Source organism: Serinus canaria, chromosome 3, assembly GCF_022539315.1.
Source record: "Serinus canaria isolate serCan28SL12 chromosome 3, serCan2020, whole genome shotgun sequence".
NCBI classification, from domain to species: domain Eukaryota; kingdom Metazoa; phylum Chordata; class Aves; order Passeriformes; family Fringillidae; genus Serinus; species Serinus canaria.
In genome coordinates, this window is record NC_066316.1 from 111,140,560 (window position 1) to 111,163,007 (window position 22,448).

A 22,448-nucleotide genomic window follows, 5' to 3' on the forward strand; every position below is an offset into this window, starting at 1 on the left:
TCTTCCAGTTCTGTCTTTCAAAACACAACCCAAATTCAGGTGTACAATAAAATCCAGATTTTGCACCAACCGTAGCACAGCTCTTCACCAAAAAAAAATAAATGGGATTAGACTTCAGTTTTTATCAGGGATTAACCTTCAGGGGTTTTTTGGCTGCACCATCCCGTCCTTGCAACCCCTGGTTGTGGAAAGGTGAAGCTTTGCAAGCTCATCCTGAGAACATTCTGTCACAAGACCCTGGGACTTCTTGAAGAGTCTGAGCCTGGACTTTCTTGACCCATAGGCTCATAAATGGGTATTGAGTTGCCTTCAGGTCTCCTATAAATTAGTAAAATGAGAAGGAGCTGCTTTGGCAGTTTGATTTTGCACCTGTGCCTCTCTCAGATGTTTTCAGGACAACCCTGTGGAATTTGGGTTTCCCTTCCAGCTCTGCACACTCAGTTTGGTGAAGCAAAACCAAGCCCTGTCCTGCATCCACATGAAACTTCCAGCAGAGCCACACCCTGGCCAGTCACTTGGAGTAACCATTGCAGACAAATTTAGAAATGATTTTGCCTAGCAAGATGAGAGAATTAATAAAAAAATGGATTTGGACAGACAGATCCTTGACACTCACGTGCTGCTGTGAGACAGTGGCCTGGGGTTTCTCTCTGTTGGCCAAGAGGCTTTGTCACTGAGCCAGTTTCTGGCTGTGAGTTTGAGAGGAAAGTTCCAAAACCACAGTGGAGCTTTGTAAAAGCAAGAGAAGTCAGCCCTGGTGTGCAGAATGGTGTGTGGGATCCATGGGAAAACCCAGCCAGAGAACCCTGGGACCTTGGGAAGGCAAAGGAGCTGCTCTTTTCTCTGTCACTGTTTCTTCCTCATCTGCATCAGGCTCTTTAGGGCTGAAAATAATCTTGTTTGATCTTCAAAACCCTAACCTGTCCTAATCTTTTTTGTCCTGCTATCCACAGCTTGGATATTCCAGCTTTCTCTTTCCCAGAAAACTTTGCAGTGCCACAGTTGCTTCCTCTTGATCTGTTTAACTCCTCCTTTCTCTGACTCCAGGCACAAACATCCAACCTTTAGGTCTTGTGTTTCTTGTCTTGTTTCAAGCTCTGTCCTCACCCTTTTCCCTGGCACTGCTTCCACTACTCCTGAGTAGTTACACAAAATATTCAGGAATTAAAATATTCAGGAATTTTGGGCAGACAGCACCATATCATTTTCACCTGGTTGTAACATACTCAGCTTCCACAGCACAGCACCACAAGTGAGTGAAATATTCCAGCTGTGAGGTCTAGAAATAAACTTTTTCTGTGCCTTTCTGCTGAGGGCTGGGTCTGCCAACTAAAACACCTCTGGGGAAGGGTCTTTCCTCAGCTCTTCACTCTGAGCTTGGCAGAGGGGCTGTGCAGGCTGTGTCAGGATTGCTGTGCTCCTGCTGTTGTGCTAACTTGGAAAAACACCTTTTTTTTTCTTCCCCCTCTAGGGTCGATGGGAGAGTCAGCAAGATGTGTCCCAAGGTGCCACAAACTCCAGTAGAGGCATTAGTCCATCTCGCACCTCCCTGCCAGGCTCTGGGCAGCAGAACCACTCCCCTGACCCAGGTAAGGCTCTTCTTCAGCTCCCAAAACTCCCCTGACCCAGGTAAGGCTCTTCTTCAGCTCCCAAAACCCCCCTGACCCAGGTAAGGCTCTTCTTCAGCTCCCAAAACTCCCCTGACCCAGGTAAGGCTCTTCTTCAGCTCCCAAAACTCCCCTGATCCAGGTAAGGCTCTTCTTCAGCTCCCAAAACTCCCCTGACCCAGGTAAGGCTCTTCTTCAGCTCCCAAAACTCCCCTGACCCAGGTGAGGCTCTTCTTCAGCTCCCAAAATCTCCCTGACCCAGGTACAGCTCATTTAGAGAACTTCCTAAATGTGGGATAAAGTCACTGCTAAATAAAGTCACAGCTCCTGAGTGTCACTAAAAGTCAGAGCTTTTCCTTGGTTGATTCCTTGACCACAGAAGTCATCTTAGATTAAAAAGAAGTTTTTAATTTTTTTTTTAATAGAGGTTTTTGGGTCAGCTTTGGGGGTTTTCCCCCCTCCCTTTCTCCAAAGAATAATTCTTTTAATGTCTGAATATTTTGTTTTTCCAACAGGTATTGGTAGCCTGGCTGCTTCCTACCTGAATCCTGTCAAGTCCTTGGTGCCTCAGATGCCAAAGCTGCTGAAGTCCCTGTTCCCTGTTAGAGATGAGAAGAAGGGCAGGCAGAGCTCTCCCCTTGCACAGCAGGTGAGGCATTAAATCACCCACAAAATCCAATATTGGTGAGTGCTGCTGGGCTTGCTGGCAGAGGGATGTTTTGTAAAAGTTGTTGCAGAGCAAACCAAGCTTTTAGGCACGGCAAAGCCTCGTGATCCATTTCCCCTCCATCCTGTCCAGGGCTGGTGGAGCTGCTGGAACTTATTGACCCACACTCAGCCCACTTGGCTGGTTCCAAGTGCCAGCTCCACTCCCAGGGTGATTTATGGGCCTCCCACTCACAGCAACAATGGTAAAATTTATGAAGGGCATTAGTGTTGTTTGTGTATTGCCAGGAGGAAAATGTAATTCTATTTTTAATTCCTTATTTCATGTCCCCACCCCTCACCCCAGCTCGTGTCACCTTTTGCCATCTTGCCCTGTGCACTTGGGGCAGTTGCTTTTGTTCATTCTTAGCTTTTCCACATGGCAGGGAAGCATTTGGTTTCCTTTTTTTCCTTTTGGATGTTGTGCTGCAAAGCTCCCACCTGCTCCAGATGTGGCTCCTGTGCTCTGAGCAGAAGTTGAGGCACAGTCAGGCTGACTGGAAAAACACTTCTGTCTTTAAAAAAACACCAGATGAAATAGAGAATCCCATTATAAATCATGCAATCTCCTTTATTTGTGAGGAGTATTTATTTATAAAGGAATATTTCCCTCTAGAGTAAATGTTGAAGCTTTAACAAACTGCTGTGAAGATGAATCTGGAGCCAGATCTTGTGTGAAAGTTTTTGGGATTCCATTCTGTCCATGCTGGCTCTGCTCTCACCCTCCTCCTTTCTTCCTTTGCCTGGAGTTCTGGAAGCTCATCACTTTTTAACTTGGACTTTTCTTCACCTCTTGCCATGCAGGCAAACATTTTAAAGAATATCTCCCTCCAAACAAGCCCTAAAATCCCTGAACAACTCTTTTTGGTTTTTTTTTCTTTTTTTGTGGATGAATCCAGGTCTTTTGTTTGCTACAACTAAACTTGCTGCTTCAAGAACATCCCAAAAAGTTGTTTTGGCATAATAGAAATACAGTAAAATAATAAATAGCTGGAGCAAAAATGAATCTACTAACACTTATATATTTTTAAAAGAAATTTTTGGCACATGTAGCACAAATAAGAACGAGGCAGCTTTGAAATACTCTTAGCTTGATTGGGGATTCATTTTACATTTTAATCTCACCTTCTGCTTGGTGCTGAGGCTGGAATTGTACAAACCCCCTCATCTATGAACTGCAGAGAATTAAAATGAAGGTGGTGACTTTCTTTAAAGGTATTTGGGTATGGAAAGATGCAAATAGGTGCTCTTACAATTGCAGTGAGAGCCTTTCACACCTTCTTGAATCCTCAGTGAATCAGTGAGAGCTGAGAGGAGAAATTTCCTGCCTCTAGTCTAACCACCTGTTCCCACTCCTTTCCTGTTCAAGATCAGTCGTGGATGATTTGTCTAGAAATCAACTTTTAAGCTCCAGAGACATCTCTTTAATGAGATTTTAGTTTATGTTATGGATTACTATGGAAAGTCAACCAGGTCATGGTCTCAACAATTTTTAATAAGAGGGGAGATGCTATTAATGCTTTGTTTTTTTAAAAAAATAAAGAGGAGTAGGTGGTGCTTCAGTGCTGGCAGTGGAGAGCAGCCCAGGGTTTCCATGACCAGTGGGTCTGTGTAATGGAATGAAATGTTGGAATTATTCTCTACTTTCAAGTTTTGCCATGGAACAAATCAGCTGCATTGCAAATGCACCTCCCTGCTTTGAGAGGTTTTACAAATTCCTTGCAGCTCTATCCGTAGGGAAATGGGGCTTCTTCACTGCTGTCAGCAATCCCAGGGAATTGGGGAATTTCCTGAGGTGGAGAGATCCACAGGGACCATTGATCCAACCCCTGGCCCTGCACAGACACCCCAACATCCCATCCTGTCCCTGAGAGCATTGTCCAACCATTCCTGGAGCTCTGGAGCTTTGGGAATGTCACCATTCCCTGGGGAGCTCTTCCAGTGCCCAAACACTCTCTGGGGAGAAAACCTTTTCCTCATCCCACCCTGAGGAAAGATGCACAGAAGAGAGGGAAAAAAACCAGAAGGAATTGCCCCAGAATCAGCTCCAGCTTCTTCTGTGCAGCACAAAAATTGAGAGGTGCCTTTGCAGCGAGTCTGGATTGTGAAGATCATCAATATCCCATCCCATAATCTCCAGTGCTGCTTCTTTTGGATGGCCTGAGGATGCAAATGTGGGCAGAGGAGTTGAGCTGGGGGTGGTGATGGATGGCTGAGGGACATGGGGGGCTCAGGGGGTCACTCCAGGCAGGCAGCCAGGAGTTCCTGTGGAGCTGGAGAAACTGTGCCACGGAGGGGACACCAAAATTTATCTCTGATAATTCTTCTGAAATTTCTTTCCGAGCCTCAGGGAATACAGGACAGCACCTCTAGGGGCTGTGGGAGAAGGAAATGTCAGTGCACAGTGGCAGGGGACATAAAGGAACATGCAAGGTGGGAGAAAATCCTCTAAGGGAGAGGCAAAGCCTAAAGGACTTTTTGGCTTTAATTGCAAAGGAATCTGACCCTTAACTGGGAACTGCTGGAGTTTTGTTGCTGTAAACAGTTTGGGAGAGCAAGGTTCAGGGATAGAAGTGACAAAGGAGATGGAAGGATCTGAGTCATCCTTTCCTGGGCTGGGAGCTGAGATATGGGGAGATTCGGGATGGATTTTGGGAAAAGGTTCCTCCCCCAGAGGGTGTTTGGGCACTGAAGCAGCTCCCCAGGGAATGGTGACATTCCCAAGGCTGCCAGAGCTCCAGGAGGGTTTGGACAATGCTCTCAGGGGTGCACAGGGTGGGATTGTTGGGGGGTCTGTGCAGGGCCAGGGGTTGCACTGAGTGACCCTTGTGGGTCTCTGCCAGCTGAGGATATTCCATGATTCCATGAAAAGCAAATTCCAAAGGAGCAGGACTGAACCTTTTCCCAGGTTTGGAGCTGGAGTTGAGTTCACCATGACTATTCCAAGGGGGTGTGGTACCAGATCTCTGATCCTGTGCTGGTAAAAAAGGTGATCAGTCCTGATCAGTAGTTACAAAAATTACACTTTTAAAAATGATTTTAGCAGCTTTTTATTTCAGTCCTGCCCATTGCCTGGAGCAGCATCAACATTAAAGTGGCCAAACCCACATGAAATTACCCTTCCAAAGTGATCTCCCCTTGTTTAGAGTGGTTGCTTGTGCTTCAAAAACACCAAAAAAAGGCAGAGGCATCCCAGTCAAGGTGGTGGCAGTGAACAGAATTGCTGTCTTTGACCTTCTGCTGCAAGTTTAGTAACTAATCTGGAGAATAATGAACCGCAATTAATGAAATCTGCTCTCGTATTCAAGTGTGTTTCTCAGACAGCACATAAAATAATTGAAAGAACTTCCTGCTCTCTAATTAGTTAGATTGAATTAATTTGGCATAATAGGATTCTTTATGTAACTTGCAGAATGGCTTCCGATGAAGCTGTTTATGTACCTAAAAGATTGGGTTCTGATGAAGCTGTTTATATACTTTAAAGTTGGAAAATGCCTCTTTTCTCCTTTATCTGCTGCCTTTAAATTAATTGCTAGTAGTCTGTAAATAATAATTCAAAATCCCAACAATTTAAAGCTTTCTCGATGGCTGGAATTGGTTTTTATTTTCCCAGCCTGTTCTTGAGAAAGCTGAGAACCACAGAGTGCAAGATTTCAAGATTTGGAGCCTTCTGACCCTCCCTGCTGATGGGGAGAAGCTTAAAATCCTTGTGTAAAATATGCAGGTGGGGGGAGAAGCAGAGTTTCATCTGTCTGTGCTTAATTATATTATGTAGGGATTGAAACTCCTCTTTTTTATTCACATGCTGAGGCTTCCCCAGTGTGCACCAGGCAGAATTCCTGTTCTTTTCCCTTTTGACCCCGTGGCTCTCCAGGAACTGCCTGTGTAATCACATTTCAGGGCATCACTGGGTGCTGACATTAAAAATGGACATGTTAAATTCCAGTTTCTGGGTTTTTGGCATTGCTGTGGCAGAAGGGAATTCCTTGTGGCCAATTTGGTGAGTGGATTTTGGTCACCTTCCTATCCCAGAATCTTTTTGGATGCTCTGATGTCTTTTTGTTAGCACGTGGCTTGAGAGAGAGATCTTGAGTCCCAGATTTATTTTTTAAAATAAAAGTAAAAAAAAAAAAAGGACAAACTCTTCAAATTTCCATATAATTCATTTTTATGGTGTAGCCACATGGAGAGGGCAGCTGTCACTTCTTTCCCTTTCACCTTCTGATGCAGACATGGAAATTAATCTTAAAAACTAATGAAATGCAGTTAATGAAAGGCTTTCTAAATAGACAAAACCCTTTTCTGGCAGTCCATTAAAAAATAGCAGTTTCATGGATGGGCCTGGTGCACGGTATAATTGCTAGAACTGACATTCCTTAATCAAATGTAAATAATGTGGCCTCAGAGAACCTTCTTTAACATCTTGAAGGCTTTTTTTCCCTTCAGAGTTCCAAGTGAAAAATCATTTGGATGCTGCAGCCAGCAGAGCTGCACAGCAGAGCTCGTGTGTCTCCTTGTGACTCACTTGTTGGTGTTTTGATTTCTTTCTGAGCTCAGTTTTCCCTGTCATCCTCAAATCCAAATGGTTCTGGATGAGAATGAGTGTGGAAAACTGGCTTTGGAAGTTTCAAACCACTCGAATTTCTTTGTAAAGGAACTTAAAAATGGGTATGAATTACTCTTTTAATCTGCCAGGACCTAGAAAGGAAGTAATTGAGGAAATGGTGTGGTTAATTTTGTATAAATTGTACCTGAAATGGGGAATTCTGATGTCTTCTTACAGGCTGAGACATTTCACACAGGGGCTGTGGAATAAGAGGGAGTTGTTTGGGTTAATATTTAAATACAGAGTGTGTTTAGAGAGGAAAATGAGCAAACACACACACAAAAAAAAAAAAAACCAACAAATTAACTTGCACTGGATTTCAGATCTCCTTGTGGAAGGTGGGAGATTTTTTATTTGATTAATGACTTTGCAATCAATTTTAAAATCATTTTCAGGAGGAATATTGTTAGGGCAGAGTGGTACCTTTTAAAAATGGAATCTTTTCTTTTGGGCTGTGTCCTAGGGAATTTGGAATTCTCCCTGCATTCCCACGCACACCTTGTGGAAGTATTTTATCCTGAGAGCTCCAGACTGATTTAAATCTCTCTTTAATGAATTTACATCTCTGTTCTGCTGCAGAGGTTCCCAGTAGCTGCTGTTCAATAGTGATGGGACCATAACACTGTCAGTGGGAGGGTCCTTGGGCTCAGCCACTCCTGTCTGGGGATGGGAAAGCAAAAAGAAGAGTGGAAGTTGGGGATCAAATCCCTTTAGGATTGTATCAACCTTGGCTGAGCCATTCCTGGCATTCTCAGGGCAGTTCTTGGCTGCACTGGCCTGATTTGTTCTCTCAAATGCCACTGAACTTTGTGCAGATTGGGTGTTAATGCTGAGGGATTTTCATCCAAGTGACACCAAATCAAAGGCTTTGCACTGCAGGCATCAGTCACTGCTGCCAGAGGCATTTCACAAAGTGGTTAATGACACAGAAATACCAAATGGGTTTTGCTGAGCTCTTTGAAGAGGTGGCCATTATACAGATGTGGAATAGATGGGATAAGAAATGTTCATTCAGGATTAATGTTGGTGCCTCTGGAGCTGGGGAGAGACACACAAATGCTTTTCCTCTGCAAGCTCACCAGTGGGGCAGGTTGGGCTCTGCTTTGGTCACCTCAGAGATTGTGCAGAGTGACCTCTCAGTGAGCAGAAAATGTTAAAAATAAATAAAATCTAAGATTGACAGAATCACCATGGAATCCTGGAACGGTTTGGGTTGGAAGGGACCCTAAAGCTCAGCCAGTTCCACCCCTGTGCCATGGGCAGGGACACCTTCCACCATCCCAGGTTGCTCCAAGCTGGCCTTGGTCACTGCCAGGGATCCAGGGGCAGCCACAGCTTCTCTGGGCACCCTGTGCCAGGGCCTCACCACCTCACAGCTGAGAATTCCTTCCCAATATCACACCCAAATCTCCACTTTTCTAGTTTGAAGCCATTCCCTGTGTCCTGTCCCTCCATCCCTTGTCCCCAGTCCCTCTCCAGCTCTGAGCAGTCCCCTGGAAGAGGATCTGAGCTCTCCCTGGATCCTTCTCTTCTCCAGATGAGCACCCCCAGCTCTCCCAGCCTGGCCCCAGAGCAGAGGGGCTCCAGCCCTTGGAGCATCTCTGGTGCCTCCTCTGGACTCTCTCCAGCAGCTCCACGTCCTCCTGCTGTTGGTCCCAGGGCTGGGGCAGCTCTGCAGGTGGGGTCTCACCTGAGAGGGGCAGAATCTCCCCCTCCCCTGCTGCCCAAAGTGTGGGACCATCCCAGCCCTTGGGGGATTCCTGGGATGTGAGTGCACCCAGCTGGGGCATGTCCAGCTTTTTAAATCCTCACCATCCCCCTGCACAGAGCAGCAGCTCTCAGGAGGGGACAATCAAAGATGCTTTAAAGTGAAAAGCTTTCATGTTCTCCCTCACTCTGTGTTTTGTCAGCTTGGCTGAAGAAATTCTGCCAGAATCCATCACTGTAAAAGGCTCGTGGATAAATAGACACATCACATTTAGCAGCCACTGCCTACAAACATTTAATGATAGAATTTGGCTCTGGATCCAGAAATATTTTTTGCCCAGCAGTGTCTTCCCAGCCAGTCCCAACACTTTGTTTTCAGGGTTTTTCCTCCCCAAGGAATTTCATCCCACAGGTCTGGTGTGGAGCCCTCTGAGGGGGTTCCTGCCCTGCTGCTTTTTGCCAGCACCAGAGCTGGGAGGTGCCCCCCCCTCAGAATTCCTTTTTTCTCCCTGTTTTTCTAAACCTTGCTTGGCAAATTTTCTGTGGTTTGGAGATCTGTCACCCTTTCAGGAGGAGAACTTGATGAGGAGTGATTAAAGCCCAGTGGTTTTTTTCTTTTGCTGTGTGATGCCAACTGGATTTTTTAGATTTTTGTGGATTTGCAGGTTGTAAGACTGGAGGTTTTGGAGAGATAAAAATCCCAAACATTTTATTTATTTGTTTTAAAGGGAGAAAAAGGAATCAAAGGAACTGATTTAAGTGCTTTAAATACTTCTCCTTATTCCAATTCTGAGTGCTTATTTCTGGATAATAAGGCTGGCCAAATGTTATAAAACCTAAATTTTGCAGGGGTTCTTCACTGGTTTATTCTGTTCCATCAGGTCCTGACCCAGTGAGGATCTCAAAATGCACAAACCTTTGCACCCAAAACTGAGCCAGTTTGCTCTGAACCTTGTTCCAGTGGTGGATTTTCATTTAGCAGGTTTAGGAACAAGCCAAACCCCCTCCTCTCCTGCTTCCTTTTATTGAACTGCAGCTTTAATGTCTTTAAAAAAATTTATTTGGTGACCCTCTTGGGGTTTTGTCCATTTTCTGTCTTTGTATTCCCTACCTTGAACCATGTTGGTTTTTTAGCCTGGTGCAATCTCTGTCTAAATAAAAGCTGTTCTTCTCTCCCCTGTTTGTTCCTCTGGAGGGTAAGATCGTTCACATTCCTGCTTTCCTGGGCTTAGAAGGGGTGCAAGAGAAGGTTCCCAACTCTCCAGATGGAAGATTTCAGTGCTGAGTTCTGGGAATCTGAGCACTGCCTGTGTGTTTGTACAGAAGGAATCCTTGGGGAAAAAAAAAAGAAGAATAATAAAAGCAGGCAGCTCCCAAATTGTGAAATGTGTCTCCCTTAAGGAGCTCTGCCCCTCAGAGCCTGAACCTGCCCCTGCAGTGCATTATTTAACAGTGCTAAAGAGATTTTTCTGCCTTTTGCTCCTCTCTCTTTCTCTTCATGCTTCCCTGTCCTGAGGTTCTCTGCTGGTCTGGTGGCTCCTTCCCCTGCTGTGTGACAGCCCAAGCCAACAGCAAAAGCTCAGATTTATATCAGGTGTCACAGTGTGCTGCTCTGGTCTCAGGAGAGGGATTATTTCAAATCTGCAACATAAAAACCTGAACATGGAGCAAGTGAGGGCCATTTATTGCCAGTGCCAGGAGGAATGTCCTCCTGGCAAAGGGGATGCACAGACCTGGACTCTGCCTTCTTTTTTGTGTTCAAGCCAATAATGCTCAGGTCCAAACTGAATTTAGAGACTGGAAAAGGAGAAAGAGTTCTGGAGATCAAACCATAGATCCTTAAAGTTGGAAAAGGCCTCGAAGAGCATCAAGTCCAGCACCACCCCCATGGTCAGGACCAGTCCATGTCCTCAAGTGTCACATCCAGGTGGATTTGGAACACTTCCAGGGATCCATGGGCAGCCACAGCTGCTCTGGGCAACCTGTGCCAGGGCCTCCCCACCCTCCCAGGGAACAATTCTATCCTAATATCTCACCTCAATCTTTTTTAGCTTAAAACCATCCACTCTGCCTGTGTAAAAAACCTCTCTCCCTCTTTTTATGACAAACTCCATTTCAAGTTTAGCTTCCCATCCTTTCATGACAAAGCTTTGCTTAGGATCCCAACATTTCAAATGCCAGCTTGAACATTTACCAGTTTGCCAATCCTTAATCCTTTCATGGAATGATTCTCTTCATTTCCCTCCCCCCAGGCTGTCCCACGAATTATGGTTCAGTCAGCCAGTCTGGAGGCCAGTGCTGCAAGGATAAAACAGGTGAGCACAGCCCAAGATGTGAGCATAACATTTTTATATTCACCTGCCAGAGGTGGCCAAAGCTTCAGCTGTTCAAAACCTGTTGCACTTGTGCTGCTGCCTGGCTGTGAGACAGTGAAATTCTGCTGGGTGTTTCAGGTCCTGGTAAAACCTCCTCTCCTGTTCCTGCTTACACTTTGATATTTGAAAGCATTAGCAGATAATTAGCTGAAATTTAGCTGGTTTGCTGCTTTAAAAGGAAAATTTCTAGGCTCTGACAGTGTCTGTATGTGGATGTGGCTGTTCTAAGTGTGGAGCTTAATTCCCCATTTTTGCCACGATATCATGGAAAAAGTCTTGCTAAGCTGGGGAGAAAATAGAGCCTGTGATCTCCCACTTTGCAGCAGAACTTCAGTCTCCTGAGCAGCACATCAGCTGCCTCCCACTGTGCTTTTATTGTCTTAGAAAACTCTGTGTTATCCAAAGGGAAAATCCAGAGAAAGAGCAAAGCTCCTGAGCCCACATGGACACCACCCTTGCCATAGAAAGTGAGCAATATGTTTTTAATCTGCTGGAATATTTAAAAAAAAAAAAAAAAAACAACTTTTTTTCTTTTTTCTTTTTTTTTTTTTTGGTAGTACATTTTACTTAGCAAACCTTTGGTTCTGAAATTCTAGTAATCCAGTCAAATCCCTCTTTCTTCAAATGCTGCTTAAATTTCCAGTGGAAAAGGCATTTTGGGAATAAGCTGAAAATCCTGTAGCTTGGGACACTCAACTACTATATGGGAGAAATCACAAAATTGTGAATAATAAACAAAAATGTTCACCTGAGATGGGATTTGTTCAAATCTGCCCTTCTCCAACCTCTTTTCCCCCCCCTCTTCCTATTAGCACTCTCCCCCCTCCCTCTTTCCCAAAGAGATTTAGAGACATCCTAATCTTTTAGAGTACATGTGCTGGCAAAAGATATTGATCTATCAGATTTAGTAAACTTTACAGCCAAGAAATACATCACTGAAATTGGCTGTTAATCTCATGAGGGGCAGTTAATTTCATCCTCTGAAAGTGCAAGGTGCTGGTGGCTCTGAGGTGGGAATGGCATTTGGAAATGGGGACAGAAATGACAGTTTAGGTGCAGGGGGATGATTTATCCACCCAGAGAGTTAAGCCAAATAACTGTGAGAGACTTATGGATCATGGCTGCTTCCCATTCCATATAAATCCTGCTGTTCAAACAGCAAATGACCACTCCTGTAATATAAATAATTCTTCAGTAAATATTGGGGAGTGTATTTCTTGGGGCTGACACTTCCCTTCTTCATGGGAGGAGTGAGCTGACAATCCTCCTACGCTGGCAGGGCTGGCTCGGGATCAGCTTCCATCTTCTGGGGATGGCAGCTACACAGGGATTGAGATAAGCTCAAAGCCTTGCTGCTTGCCAGAGGTCTGGGATCTGTGCTTTTAGCCCAGATATTTGGGGTGACACAGCCCCTCTTCTCCCCCTGTGTTTCAGATGAGCCAAGAGGAAGCAGCAAAGCAGCCGCTGGAAACGGCGGCGCAGACGCCCGAGGCGGACAAGAGTCTGGAGAAGACACCCAAAGTGCCTTTGCAGCAGCCCCCAGGGGACACCCAGGCCCAGGACTGCCAGGAGGGACCTCCAAGCCCCCTGAGTGAAGCCTCCAGTGGGTATTTTTCCCACAGTGTCTCCACAGCCACCCTCTCCGAGGCCCTGGCAGCGGGAAGCGACGCCGCGGCTCAGCCGGGAGGTCCAACGCCTGCAGGGAGTGACTCCCCTGCTCCTGCAGTGGCTCAGGTCCCTTCTGATGTGCAGGACAGGGCTCCTGAGAGCTCTCTGGCCACAAAGAGGGAGAATCCCCCCACCTTCAGCCTTCCAAGTGCTCCCCCCAGGCCGAGGGACAGCCCCGAAGTGAATGGGAAGTCTTGCACTTCTCCTTGTCCCAGCGAGCAGGGGAGCGGTGCCTCTGCAGCCACTGATGCAAAACCTCTTCTCTCTACCTCCACTCCAAAGGAGTCAATGTCCAGACAATCAGTGGAGTCAGCAGGACCAGCCAGGAAAAAGGAAACATCCCCTGGGGCTTCAGAGCTGGGCTTTCCCAAAGACCAGCCCAGCGCTGCAGCCTCCCCCTTCAAAATCCAGAAGGTGAAAACATCTGAGCTGAGATCCTTCACCAGCATGCTGGGATCAGACCCCACCAGTTCCCTGGGCACAGAAGAGCAGCAGGAAGGAGAAAAGGGCACCTCCAGGGCCCGTGGACTGAACCACAACGGGTCAGAGACAGCAGAGGAAAAACTGGAGGTGATTTCTGACTCTGAAGATGCCAATGAAGTTCCTGAGTGGCTGAAGGAGGGAGAATATGTCACAGTTGGCACCAATAAGATGGGCACTGTCAGGTACATCGGGCCCACGGACTTCCAGGAAGGAACATGGGTTGGTGTGGAGCTGGATTTGCCTTCAGGTAAAACATCCCCTGGGTCAGGTGGGAAGCAGCTGGCGTGTCCCAGCTGGCAGACATCCTAAAGCTGCTTTTTTGGGGGTTTATTATCCTAAAGCTGCTTTTTTGGGGGTTTATTACCCACTGGGGGGTTTATTGCCCATTGCAGGAGGCATTTTAAAAAGGGAAATGTAAAAGGTCTTCCCTGCTGTCATCTTTTTCCAAACCTTCTCTCACCCCCAGCCCTTCTGAGATCCCAGCCCAAACCATTGGGTGATCCCTGACTGTCCCTTTGCAGTCATTTCTTTGGCTTCTCACACTGGAATTAGGAGTCAGGATTCCTTTTCCTGCAGTAGCTGCAGGAGACAGGCCTTGTGTCCATGGGATTCTCTTCTGGGCTTCTGCTGAGAGGATAAAGGTGTTGAGAGCACAGCAGGAGTTGTGGGATTTAGCTCAAAGGGACATTTAGGCTAAATGAGTTGCAAAGTCTCTTAATAGGTATTAAGAGGTAAGAGGATTTTATTTTAAAGTAAGCTTTAAAATTGCAAAAGACTATTTCTGTCTGTGTATATATATAGTGTATATATTTATAGTGTGTGTATATATATATACACACTATATATATATTCACTATATATAAATAGTAAATATATATTTATATATATTGGATATATATTCAAATATATATATATACACATATATATATACACGCACTATATATATAAATATATATTTATATATAATTAGTATATGTATATATAAATATAATTTTACACATATATATAAAAGCAGTGGGAAGTAATCACCCCCTGACCACCAGGTCATACAGATAATTTGAGGTTTCTTTCACCATCTCATTTGTCATCCCTGCCTGACTCTGACCTGTACAGCTGTGCAACTCCCAGAATTTAGGGTTTTCAGGGTTTTTTTGGGAACCAGGCTGCAGTTCCTGGGGAGGCTGCTGCTGTTGCTGTGGGGATGGGGTGTCTCCAGCACAAGAGGAGAGGAAGATGATGGCTGGGATTGATCCTTGCTGGAGTCCAGGCTTCCCAGCCCCTTTCCTCTCCAGGAGCAGGCAGGACAGGGGGAAGTCAGGGAGTGCCAGTGGGAAATTCAGGAGAGGTGCAGTGACAGTGAGAGAATTTGGGTTACCCAGGGCATGAAAAACTCCTTATTCCAATTTCAGCCAGTGCAGCATTCCCAGGCTGGCTGGTGAATCAGCACACCCCAGGGAGCCCCTGCTCCTCCCAGCTGCACATCTGGGGTTGGGAAAGTTCATCCAGCAGAATATGTCCAGGATCCAGAGCTCCCAAATCTCCCTGTGCCCCCCCCACCATGTCCCCATCAAAACTGAACTGGGCAGTGACTCCCCAGCTGCTTGCAGAAAAATCTCTGAAGTTTTCCATCCTGGAAAGCAAACTGGAGCTCTTGATGCTTTTGCAAGCTGTAGTAGTTCCTCAGTCCTGGCTTTGTGCCTCATTAAAAAAAAAAAAATAAAATAAAATAAAATAAAATAAAATAAATATATATATATATATACATATATATTTACAGATTCATTTCAGTTTTGGAAGGTCACCTTCCCTCTGTCAGGCTGCTCCTGTGCTGATTCTGTGACATCCCAGTAAGCAGCAGCTTCCATGGAAAAGTCAGGAGATTTTTGGCCTGCTGAGGACTCAGCTGCTGATGTTGCTGGAATATTTTTTTTCACCCCCTTGTGTTTCCACAAGGAATAAGACCCTGATTTGTTGGAGCACATCTGGAGCTTCACTTGGGGAAGGTGGTCACAGAGTGGTGTCTTTGTCACACTGCAAACAGGGATAGAGCTCCAGGAACATGGAAATCCAAGTCCTGGCCACGTGAGGGTACATTGGACCACACGTGCTGATGGTGGGAGGAGGAAGGAAACACCCCAAAAAAAAGCTGTGACTTTATGTCATTTAAAGAGCTCTTGGATCTTTCCACCTCCCCTTTATGGATGGGAGCAATCCCTGAACAGTTCCCCTGAGAATTTTAAATGATCTAAAATGAGAAAGATCTCAACAGCACCAGTTAGAGAAATGATCCCTCCTGTTCTGTGGAGGGTTTACGATCTGGCAGGAGTGATAATCCTCAACTTCAAACATCAGAAAGCCAAAAGCTTTTTTAAATGTCTGGTTTTCCTTCCTTCCTGGTACTTTGGTAATGGAAGTGACTATTTACCCCTTTTGGAGAAATGATGGAGCAAGGGGGAAGGGAGGCCAAGGCAGAGTGTCCCATTCAGAGTCGCTTGCTGGGGCTCAGCAGGGAAGTTTTACCTCCAGGGTGTATTTTTAGGGACCGGCTGTTCTCCCTCTCAGCCCTTTTTCCTTCTCTGGGTGCAGTAGCACCAATTTGCACAGAATAAACCCCATTTTGTAGGAAACAATCCTTCCCTGTGAGGGTGGCCCAGAGAAGCTGTGGAGAAGCATCCCAGACCAGGCTGGACAGGTCTTGGATCACCCTGGGACAGCGGAAGGTGCCGGGTTGGAGCGGGATGGGATTTAACCCTTCCCAAAGCAGTCTGTGACTCCCTGACTCTCTTGTGCCAGGCAAGAACGACGGCTCCATCGGGGGCAAGCAGTACTTCAGGTGTAACCCAGGCTATGGATTGCTGGTGAAGCCGGGCAGGGTCAGGAGGGCCACGGGCCCCGCGCGGCGCCGCAGCTCCGGCCTGAGGCTGCAGGCAGCGGAGAACAGGAGGAGCGGGAACTTCTCCGGGTCAGCCTCCAACCTGGCCTCCCTCACAGCCCTGGCCAAGGCAGAAGGAGGATCCACGCTGAGACTGGAGAAGAGCCAGAAGAACGCAGAGAACAGGAAATCCTGGGCAAACTGAGAGATCCCAGCCCAGCAAACGCCCTGGGATGCAGCCGGGGGAGCCGGCGGCTTCGGGAAGCGAAACCAACCGTCCCAACTTCCAGTTGGTGGCAAACACTAATGAAGGGTTTGTTCTCTCTGCTCTGGGTGATTGACATGATAATTCTTTGCCTCCTCGTGGTGCTGGATCTTTTGTTTCCTCTCCCAAATCCCGACGCCTGCGGGGGCAACCGACAGCAGCCGGGGCCGGCGCGCGGCGCTGGGTGGGTGCAAGGAGCTCCTTCTCTTCCTCCTTTCAGAGGAAAATCGGTCAAACCACAGATTCCCAACAGCCACAAAATCCTCCCCAGGCACCAGTGCTTCCCTGGAAGTGCAGGGCAGTTCCTGAAGAACCTCCCCCCAGTAACAGCTCTGTTGTAATTCCGTAAGAGCTGTGTCAGTATCGCGTAATCCGCCGTGAAAGGTGGGAATGATTCCAGACGGGCAGAAGAGTGAAAGTAGAACTTTGTTTGGAGATAAAGAACCCCTGCAGTCCCTTTATTTAAAGCAGCAGCAGCAGTCCTTGGGTTATGTGGCTGGGACCAGTGCCTGTTTGGATCACTGCCCCGTTATCCCACTCTCCTGTGGAAAGCAGTGTGCTCTTCCCCGCTGGTTTGTTGGGAATGGGAGAAAGCCCATGGCCAGCTCTGCCCTATTTTTGATTTTTGATCCATTTAATGTTTGCTGTCACCATGGCAGGATCCCCTCTCTCACTTGCCCCAGAGTGGCAGGACCTTCTCCTTGGTTCCTCCCTGTGGGCCAAGAGGATTTTTGCAGAGGTGTCAGCACTGAAGTGCTTCCCTGTTCCCACCCAGCCTTTGGAGACACTCAGAATTTTGCCAAGCAGGGTGTCTCTGTCCTCATGACAGGATCAATCCAGTCTATTTATTTTTATTTATTCTTTTAAAACATGAAATGTTTGTGCTTTACAATCATCCCCCACAGAGGAGCTCTCCCAGCACCATCCCCAGCACCAATCCAAAGAGGAGGCGCCTCTGTCATCCCCAGAACCAGCCTCTCTCTTGGAAAGGGAGAGCTTTGGGCTGGCTTTTATCAAACTTGATTTTGGGCTGGCTTTTATCAAACTTGATTTTATTTGTGGCTGGTTTTTAGCTGCCTGTGGCACAGGGGATGGATCCCTGTCCGTGTGTCCACGCACGGATCGGCCAACGCTTGTTTTCCTATCAGATCCTGAAAAGCCACAGATTTTTCTATCCTGAGCTGTTTATATCTCGTTTGGTCATCACAGGGGGATTGGACAGCCCGAGCAATAGACGTTTTAGCTACGTGGGGACTATTTAGGATGCTAAATTAATGATTAAACTTTAATATCTCTCCAGTCGCTGCCCGTGGTATCCAAGTGCCTTAAACATCTGGTTCCGAGGTCCAAGGGAAAGCTCCATTGGTATCAAAGGAGATAGGGATGCTTAGTGAAGGAGATAATTATGCTGATTTACTGTAATTAATATCATTTATGCAGAAGGAATAAAATTAAAATAGAAGCTAATCTGTAGCAGAAATAAGCGGGCTGGGTTCCGATGCAGCCTGCGTAGAACTGCCAGGGGTTGTGTATCCTTCCAGCTTGGTGTAAGTAGTTACAGTGTTTCCTAAATTTTCCTCAAGAAATCTTAATATAAAATGTACAGAGCAGCTTTTTAAAGATATTTTTAGTGTACAGTTTTCCCTCTTTTCCCCTTTGCACGAAGCTCCTGTCCATCCAAGCCACGATGGGGGAGGAATTTGGTAGTAAAGGATTCTGATGCTGAAATCCTGGGTTTTAAAATTAAAACCGGTTTTATGAACGCAGCCCATGCAGTGAAACTCTTCGTTTTGGGGTCTGAGGAGTCTTGCCAATGAAAGACCACCCACTAATTGATTTGATGCCTCTTACACTGCCTTGTTGGTTCCCTGAACTCCACCCTGAGCGTGTTTTTAATTGCACTTTGTTCTGATGTGCTGCCGGAAGAAGCTGACGTGAAGCAGCCCCTCCCCAGAGTTGTGTGTTTTTAGTCTCAGCATTTCAGATACTTGGATTTAGGGATGTCTTTCAAACTCCTCCATGTTTGCTCTGTGGCCCCTTGGGGGGGAGATGCAAAGGGAGGAACCTCCAAGTCCTTTTGAAGCCTCTTTTCTTGTGGTGCTCTCTGGGAATCCAGGATTTCCCCATGGAAAGGTGTCCAGGCTGCAGGAGGAGCAGGAGCTGGGTTGGTGGTTCCCTGTTTCTGCTGCTGGTTGGGCTCCAGCCCTGGCCGTGGTTTGGTGTTTGCACACCTGGGACACGTGGCCAGAGGCTGATCCGACTGATCCGGGCTGGACTCCCTCTCTCCCACCCTCAGTTGTGCTGCAGAACCACAGAGAGGGGTGTGAAGGGTGCTTTGAGCAGCCCACAGCTGCTGGGATACCTATGGCATGTCCCTCCTCTGGGATCACTGCTCCTGGCAGCAAATCTGCTCAGTAGGGCTGGGGTGATCCAAGGAATCTGCTGGCAGGAGGAGCCCCTGGTGCCTTCGTGGAGAGAGGACCTTGCTCAGAGCTCTCCAGGTTTTCACCATTTCCTCTGACTTTGGAAACAAAACCTCTCCTCAGATTGCTCCCTAAAATCACCCAGATGCAGGACGAGCTCCAGAAAGCCAAAACCACCAAATTTGGCCATGAGGGTGTTCCTGGAGGATTCCCTGACTCTCTCCTGCTCCTTCACAGCTTTCCTGAGCACGTGAAGTCTTATCTAAAGGGGTTTTTCAAATTTTTGGCATAGTGAGTGCACATTCCTCTACTCAAAGCCATCTGTTGCTTCGCCCCAGGTAGGCCAACTGACCAGAAAAGAGGTAAAAATCATCATGGAGGTAATAATAGCTATTTTTTACTGATAATATTAGAAAAGCTCTACTCTCAGCCTAGAGGAGGTGCTCTTAACTGGAACCACCCAGCACTGAGGCTGGTGGGTGAATAGCTATGCAGATTTTTTCCAAGATTTTCATGCACTTTATACAGGGAAGAAGAATATTTAATGCAGGAGAGTGTCATTTGTATCGAGTGTCTCATCTCCTCTGGTGTCTCTCGGGGGTTCAGTCCTGCTGGCTGAGCCCCTGAATTGTGGCTGGGTCTCAGATTCTTGGGAAGTGGTGTTGGTGGGTTGGAAAGGCTCCATCCCCCCCTGTGTTTGCAGGGCTGGGGGTCCCTCCTCCCCACGGGGTGTCTGTGGCACCAAGCCAGCCAAGAGGAGGCTGCTCAGAGGGACTTTTTGGGGCTTTCTCAAGCCAAGCCACGCCTTTTTCCTGTGTTAGGTTCAGCTCTTGATGTGTTTTGATCTCCATGTCCAAAATCAAGCCTGTTCACCCCGAGGTTTTGGCCCTTTGCTGTTCCATGATGTTGTTGAGTTGAGGAAAAGGAACAGAAGCAAATTCTGTGTGTGGTGGCACCACCCAGGCCCTTGAACGGAGGAGTTTGGTTTGTCCCTGCCTGGGGTGGAATGTCCAACTCCATCTCCTACAAAGGCAGAACCCCCTCATTGCTCCCCACAGTGGTGGAACCCCCCCTGAGCTGGGCCTGGGTGTTGTCCAGCCCTGTCCCTGGTGATGCTCCCCTTGTCCCACCACCGGTTCCTCCGGTTCTTTGCACATTTCGTTTTCCCGGTGCCTTTTCCCGGGGCCAGCAGCGAGGGCTGGGCGGCCTCGGGGTGCCTGGATTTTAGGGAATGAGGTGGTGAGGAAGGGTGTGGGCTGGTCACACTTCCCAACACCTCGACTGGGGTCACAACCAAGTGTCTTGTTCCTCCATCTCCCGTGTCCATCTTTGGTTTCTGCCCTCTCCGCCCTTCCCAAGCCGTGATCCCGTTGGGTTCCCTGGGAGCCGGTCCCAGCTCGTGTGGCCCTGCCAGGGTCAGACACTGCAGGGGCTCTGTGTACTTTAAATGAGCTGAAATCCAAAGAGACTTTGTAATGAGCTGTAAAGTTTTTAATTATTTCTGTACCATACTAAATGAGTGTAATATTGTATCATACGTGCAGTGCCGCCTGCAGGACCTGAATAAACGTCTTCTTTAGAGCTGGGATGTCTGTGCTTTGTTGTTCCAGTTAGTGGCACCAAAATGTTTGGAATGGGAATAGTTTAGGTTGGAAGAGCTTCCAAAATTGATTCCAGCACTGCCCAGGCCACCACTGATCAACCTCCCCAAGTGCCACATCCACATGGCTTTTGAATCCCTCCAGAGTTGGTGATTCCAGCATTCCCTGGGCAGCTGTGGCAGTGCCTGACCACCCTTTTGGGGAAGATTTTTTCCTAATATTCACGGTGGGATGAGGATGCCAAGGACTTTTCTGCCTTGCTCCAGGTTGGTCTGCCACAACCAGCCCTGCCAAGGCCTTGGGGTGATGAGACCCCCTCCTCAGCATTTCATGATGTCCTTGAAATCCCCTGCCTGGGCCACATCATTTCCTTCTCTTTGGTACCATTTCTCTCCCAAATGCAGCTTCATGTTGGAAACAACAGGCAGGGTTTGACTGGGATTATTTTGTGTAGCTTTTCAGTTTATCTTGGCTTTTTTCTAAAGCAACAAACACCGTGTTGATCCCTCCCATCCCCACTGAAACTCAGCGAGCAAAGGATATTTTTATCAGCACTGTCTTGCAATCAGCACACGAAAACAGCTTTTTTTTTCCTTTAAAGCCACTTCCCTTTTATGTTTTACCTTCTGAAAGAAAAAAAAACCCTCTTTGGCTGAAACACAGGAGCTGTTTGAAGCGGCACCACTTTGTTCAAACCTCGCTCTTCCCGGAAGGTGGCTGTGGCACCTTCCCCACGCTGCCACGTTCTGTTCTGCAGCCAAAGCTGCCTTGAAAAGGCTTCCATCAAAAAGAGCAGGAAAATAATTTTTAAAAACCTCCAAAACTAACAAAGAACACCTTTTTCCTCGTTTTCCTTCAAATTAACGCCGCTTCCATCGGCCTCGCTTGGCTTCAAACACTTTGCCATGGGAGGCAGCAGCTCCTGGGCTTCACCCTGAGTGGAGAGAGGAGCTGTCCTGCCACGAGCTGGGCACATTTCCAAGGGGGTTTTGCTCACCTTTGGACACCAACCTCTGAGAAATTATTGGTTTTTTCCCTGATCAATCTGGTTTCCCACCAAAGCAGGCACAAAGGGCTGGAAGTGCAGCTTCTTTGCAAAGCACAGACCTCCAACGTGGGTTTATTCCTCTTGTGTTTTTTAAAACATCTCCACATAGAGCTTTTCTGTATTCCTGGTTTTCAGTTGTGAAGGAGGGAGTGGGCTTCATCCCAGCATCCCAGGTGTTGCAACAGACACCCCTAGAAGTGTTTTTCCCATCCCTGGAAGTGTCCGAGGCCAGGTTGGACAGGGCTTGGAGCAGCCTGGGATAGTGAAGGTGTCCCTGCCCATGCCAAGGGGTGGGGCTGGATGAGCTGAGGTCCCTTCCATCCCAAACCATTCTGGGATTCCATGATCCCCAACCTCCTCCCTCCAGAAAATTCCCTCTGCAAACACAGCTGCTCTGGCAGCTGATGAGGAGGAGGGTTAAGATAAACTTTATCCCCCTCTTTGATGGCTGAGAGGCACAAGGAGCAGTTTGAAAAGGGTTTCCACCCCTGAAGTTCATTATTAATCACCTGCACCCCTCCAGAGTTGCCTTCCTCTCTGTTTTGGGGTGTCCATCCTGAGCAAACCCCCAACCACAGCTGCACATGCTGATTTTAACCAGGATGCAGGACCCGGGCACCATTTCACTGAATAAATCAATTCCTGTGACTTTGTGTCTTCTCTGCCACCTGGTGCAGCTTCCACACCTCCTGCAGGAATTTCTTCCCATTCTGAGGAAGCTTTTCCCCATGAGCCCTCTCTGAGACCCCCCCAGGCTGCTCAGCCCAGCCAGGCCAGGCCCAAAGAGCAGCCACAGCCCCTCCTGCCTGAGGCTTCTCCATCATTCAACTTCTGCTCTTGCCAGCCAAGCTCTGCTCCCTGCAAACCTTCAGCTGCTTCAGCAGGGACTTCCATGGCTGGGATGGGGCTCACAGGGCCCTTCCTGAGGCTCCAGGAGCCTGGGGGAGGTTCCCAGAGGGAAGGGCACCACCCCCAAGGACACAACAGCTTTGTGTGAGCAGCACTGGGACCTGTGACAAACACAACCCCGGGCAAAGGAGGGAACTCCACTCCCAACATCTGCTGGGGGTACAGAGAGCACCAGAAGG

The 22,448-nt window shown here is 47.4% G+C and overlaps 1 protein-coding gene across 2 annotated transcripts in view; it reads left to right on the plus strand.

Moving 5' to 3' along the window:
* The window catches only part of KIF13B (kinesin family member 13B), a 122,185-nt gene extending 101,893 nt beyond the window's left edge, over positions 1–20,292 (plus strand). For both annotated transcript variants that reach the window (XM_030235386.2, XM_050972498.1), the window contains exons 36-40: positions 1,472–1,589; positions 2,123–2,256; positions 10,878–10,940; positions 12,435–13,398; positions 15,945–20,292. In XM_030235386.2, the coding sequence (XP_030091246.2) occupies positions 1,472–1,589; positions 2,123–2,256; positions 10,878–10,940; positions 12,435–13,398; positions 15,945–16,228 (1,563 nt within the window). In that variant the 3' untranslated portion in view covers positions 16,229–20,292. The remainder of the gene's footprint in view (positions 1–1,471; positions 1,590–2,122; positions 2,257–10,877; positions 10,941–12,434; positions 13,399–15,944) is intronic.
* The last annotated feature ends 2,156 nt before the right edge of the window (positions 20,293–22,448 follow it).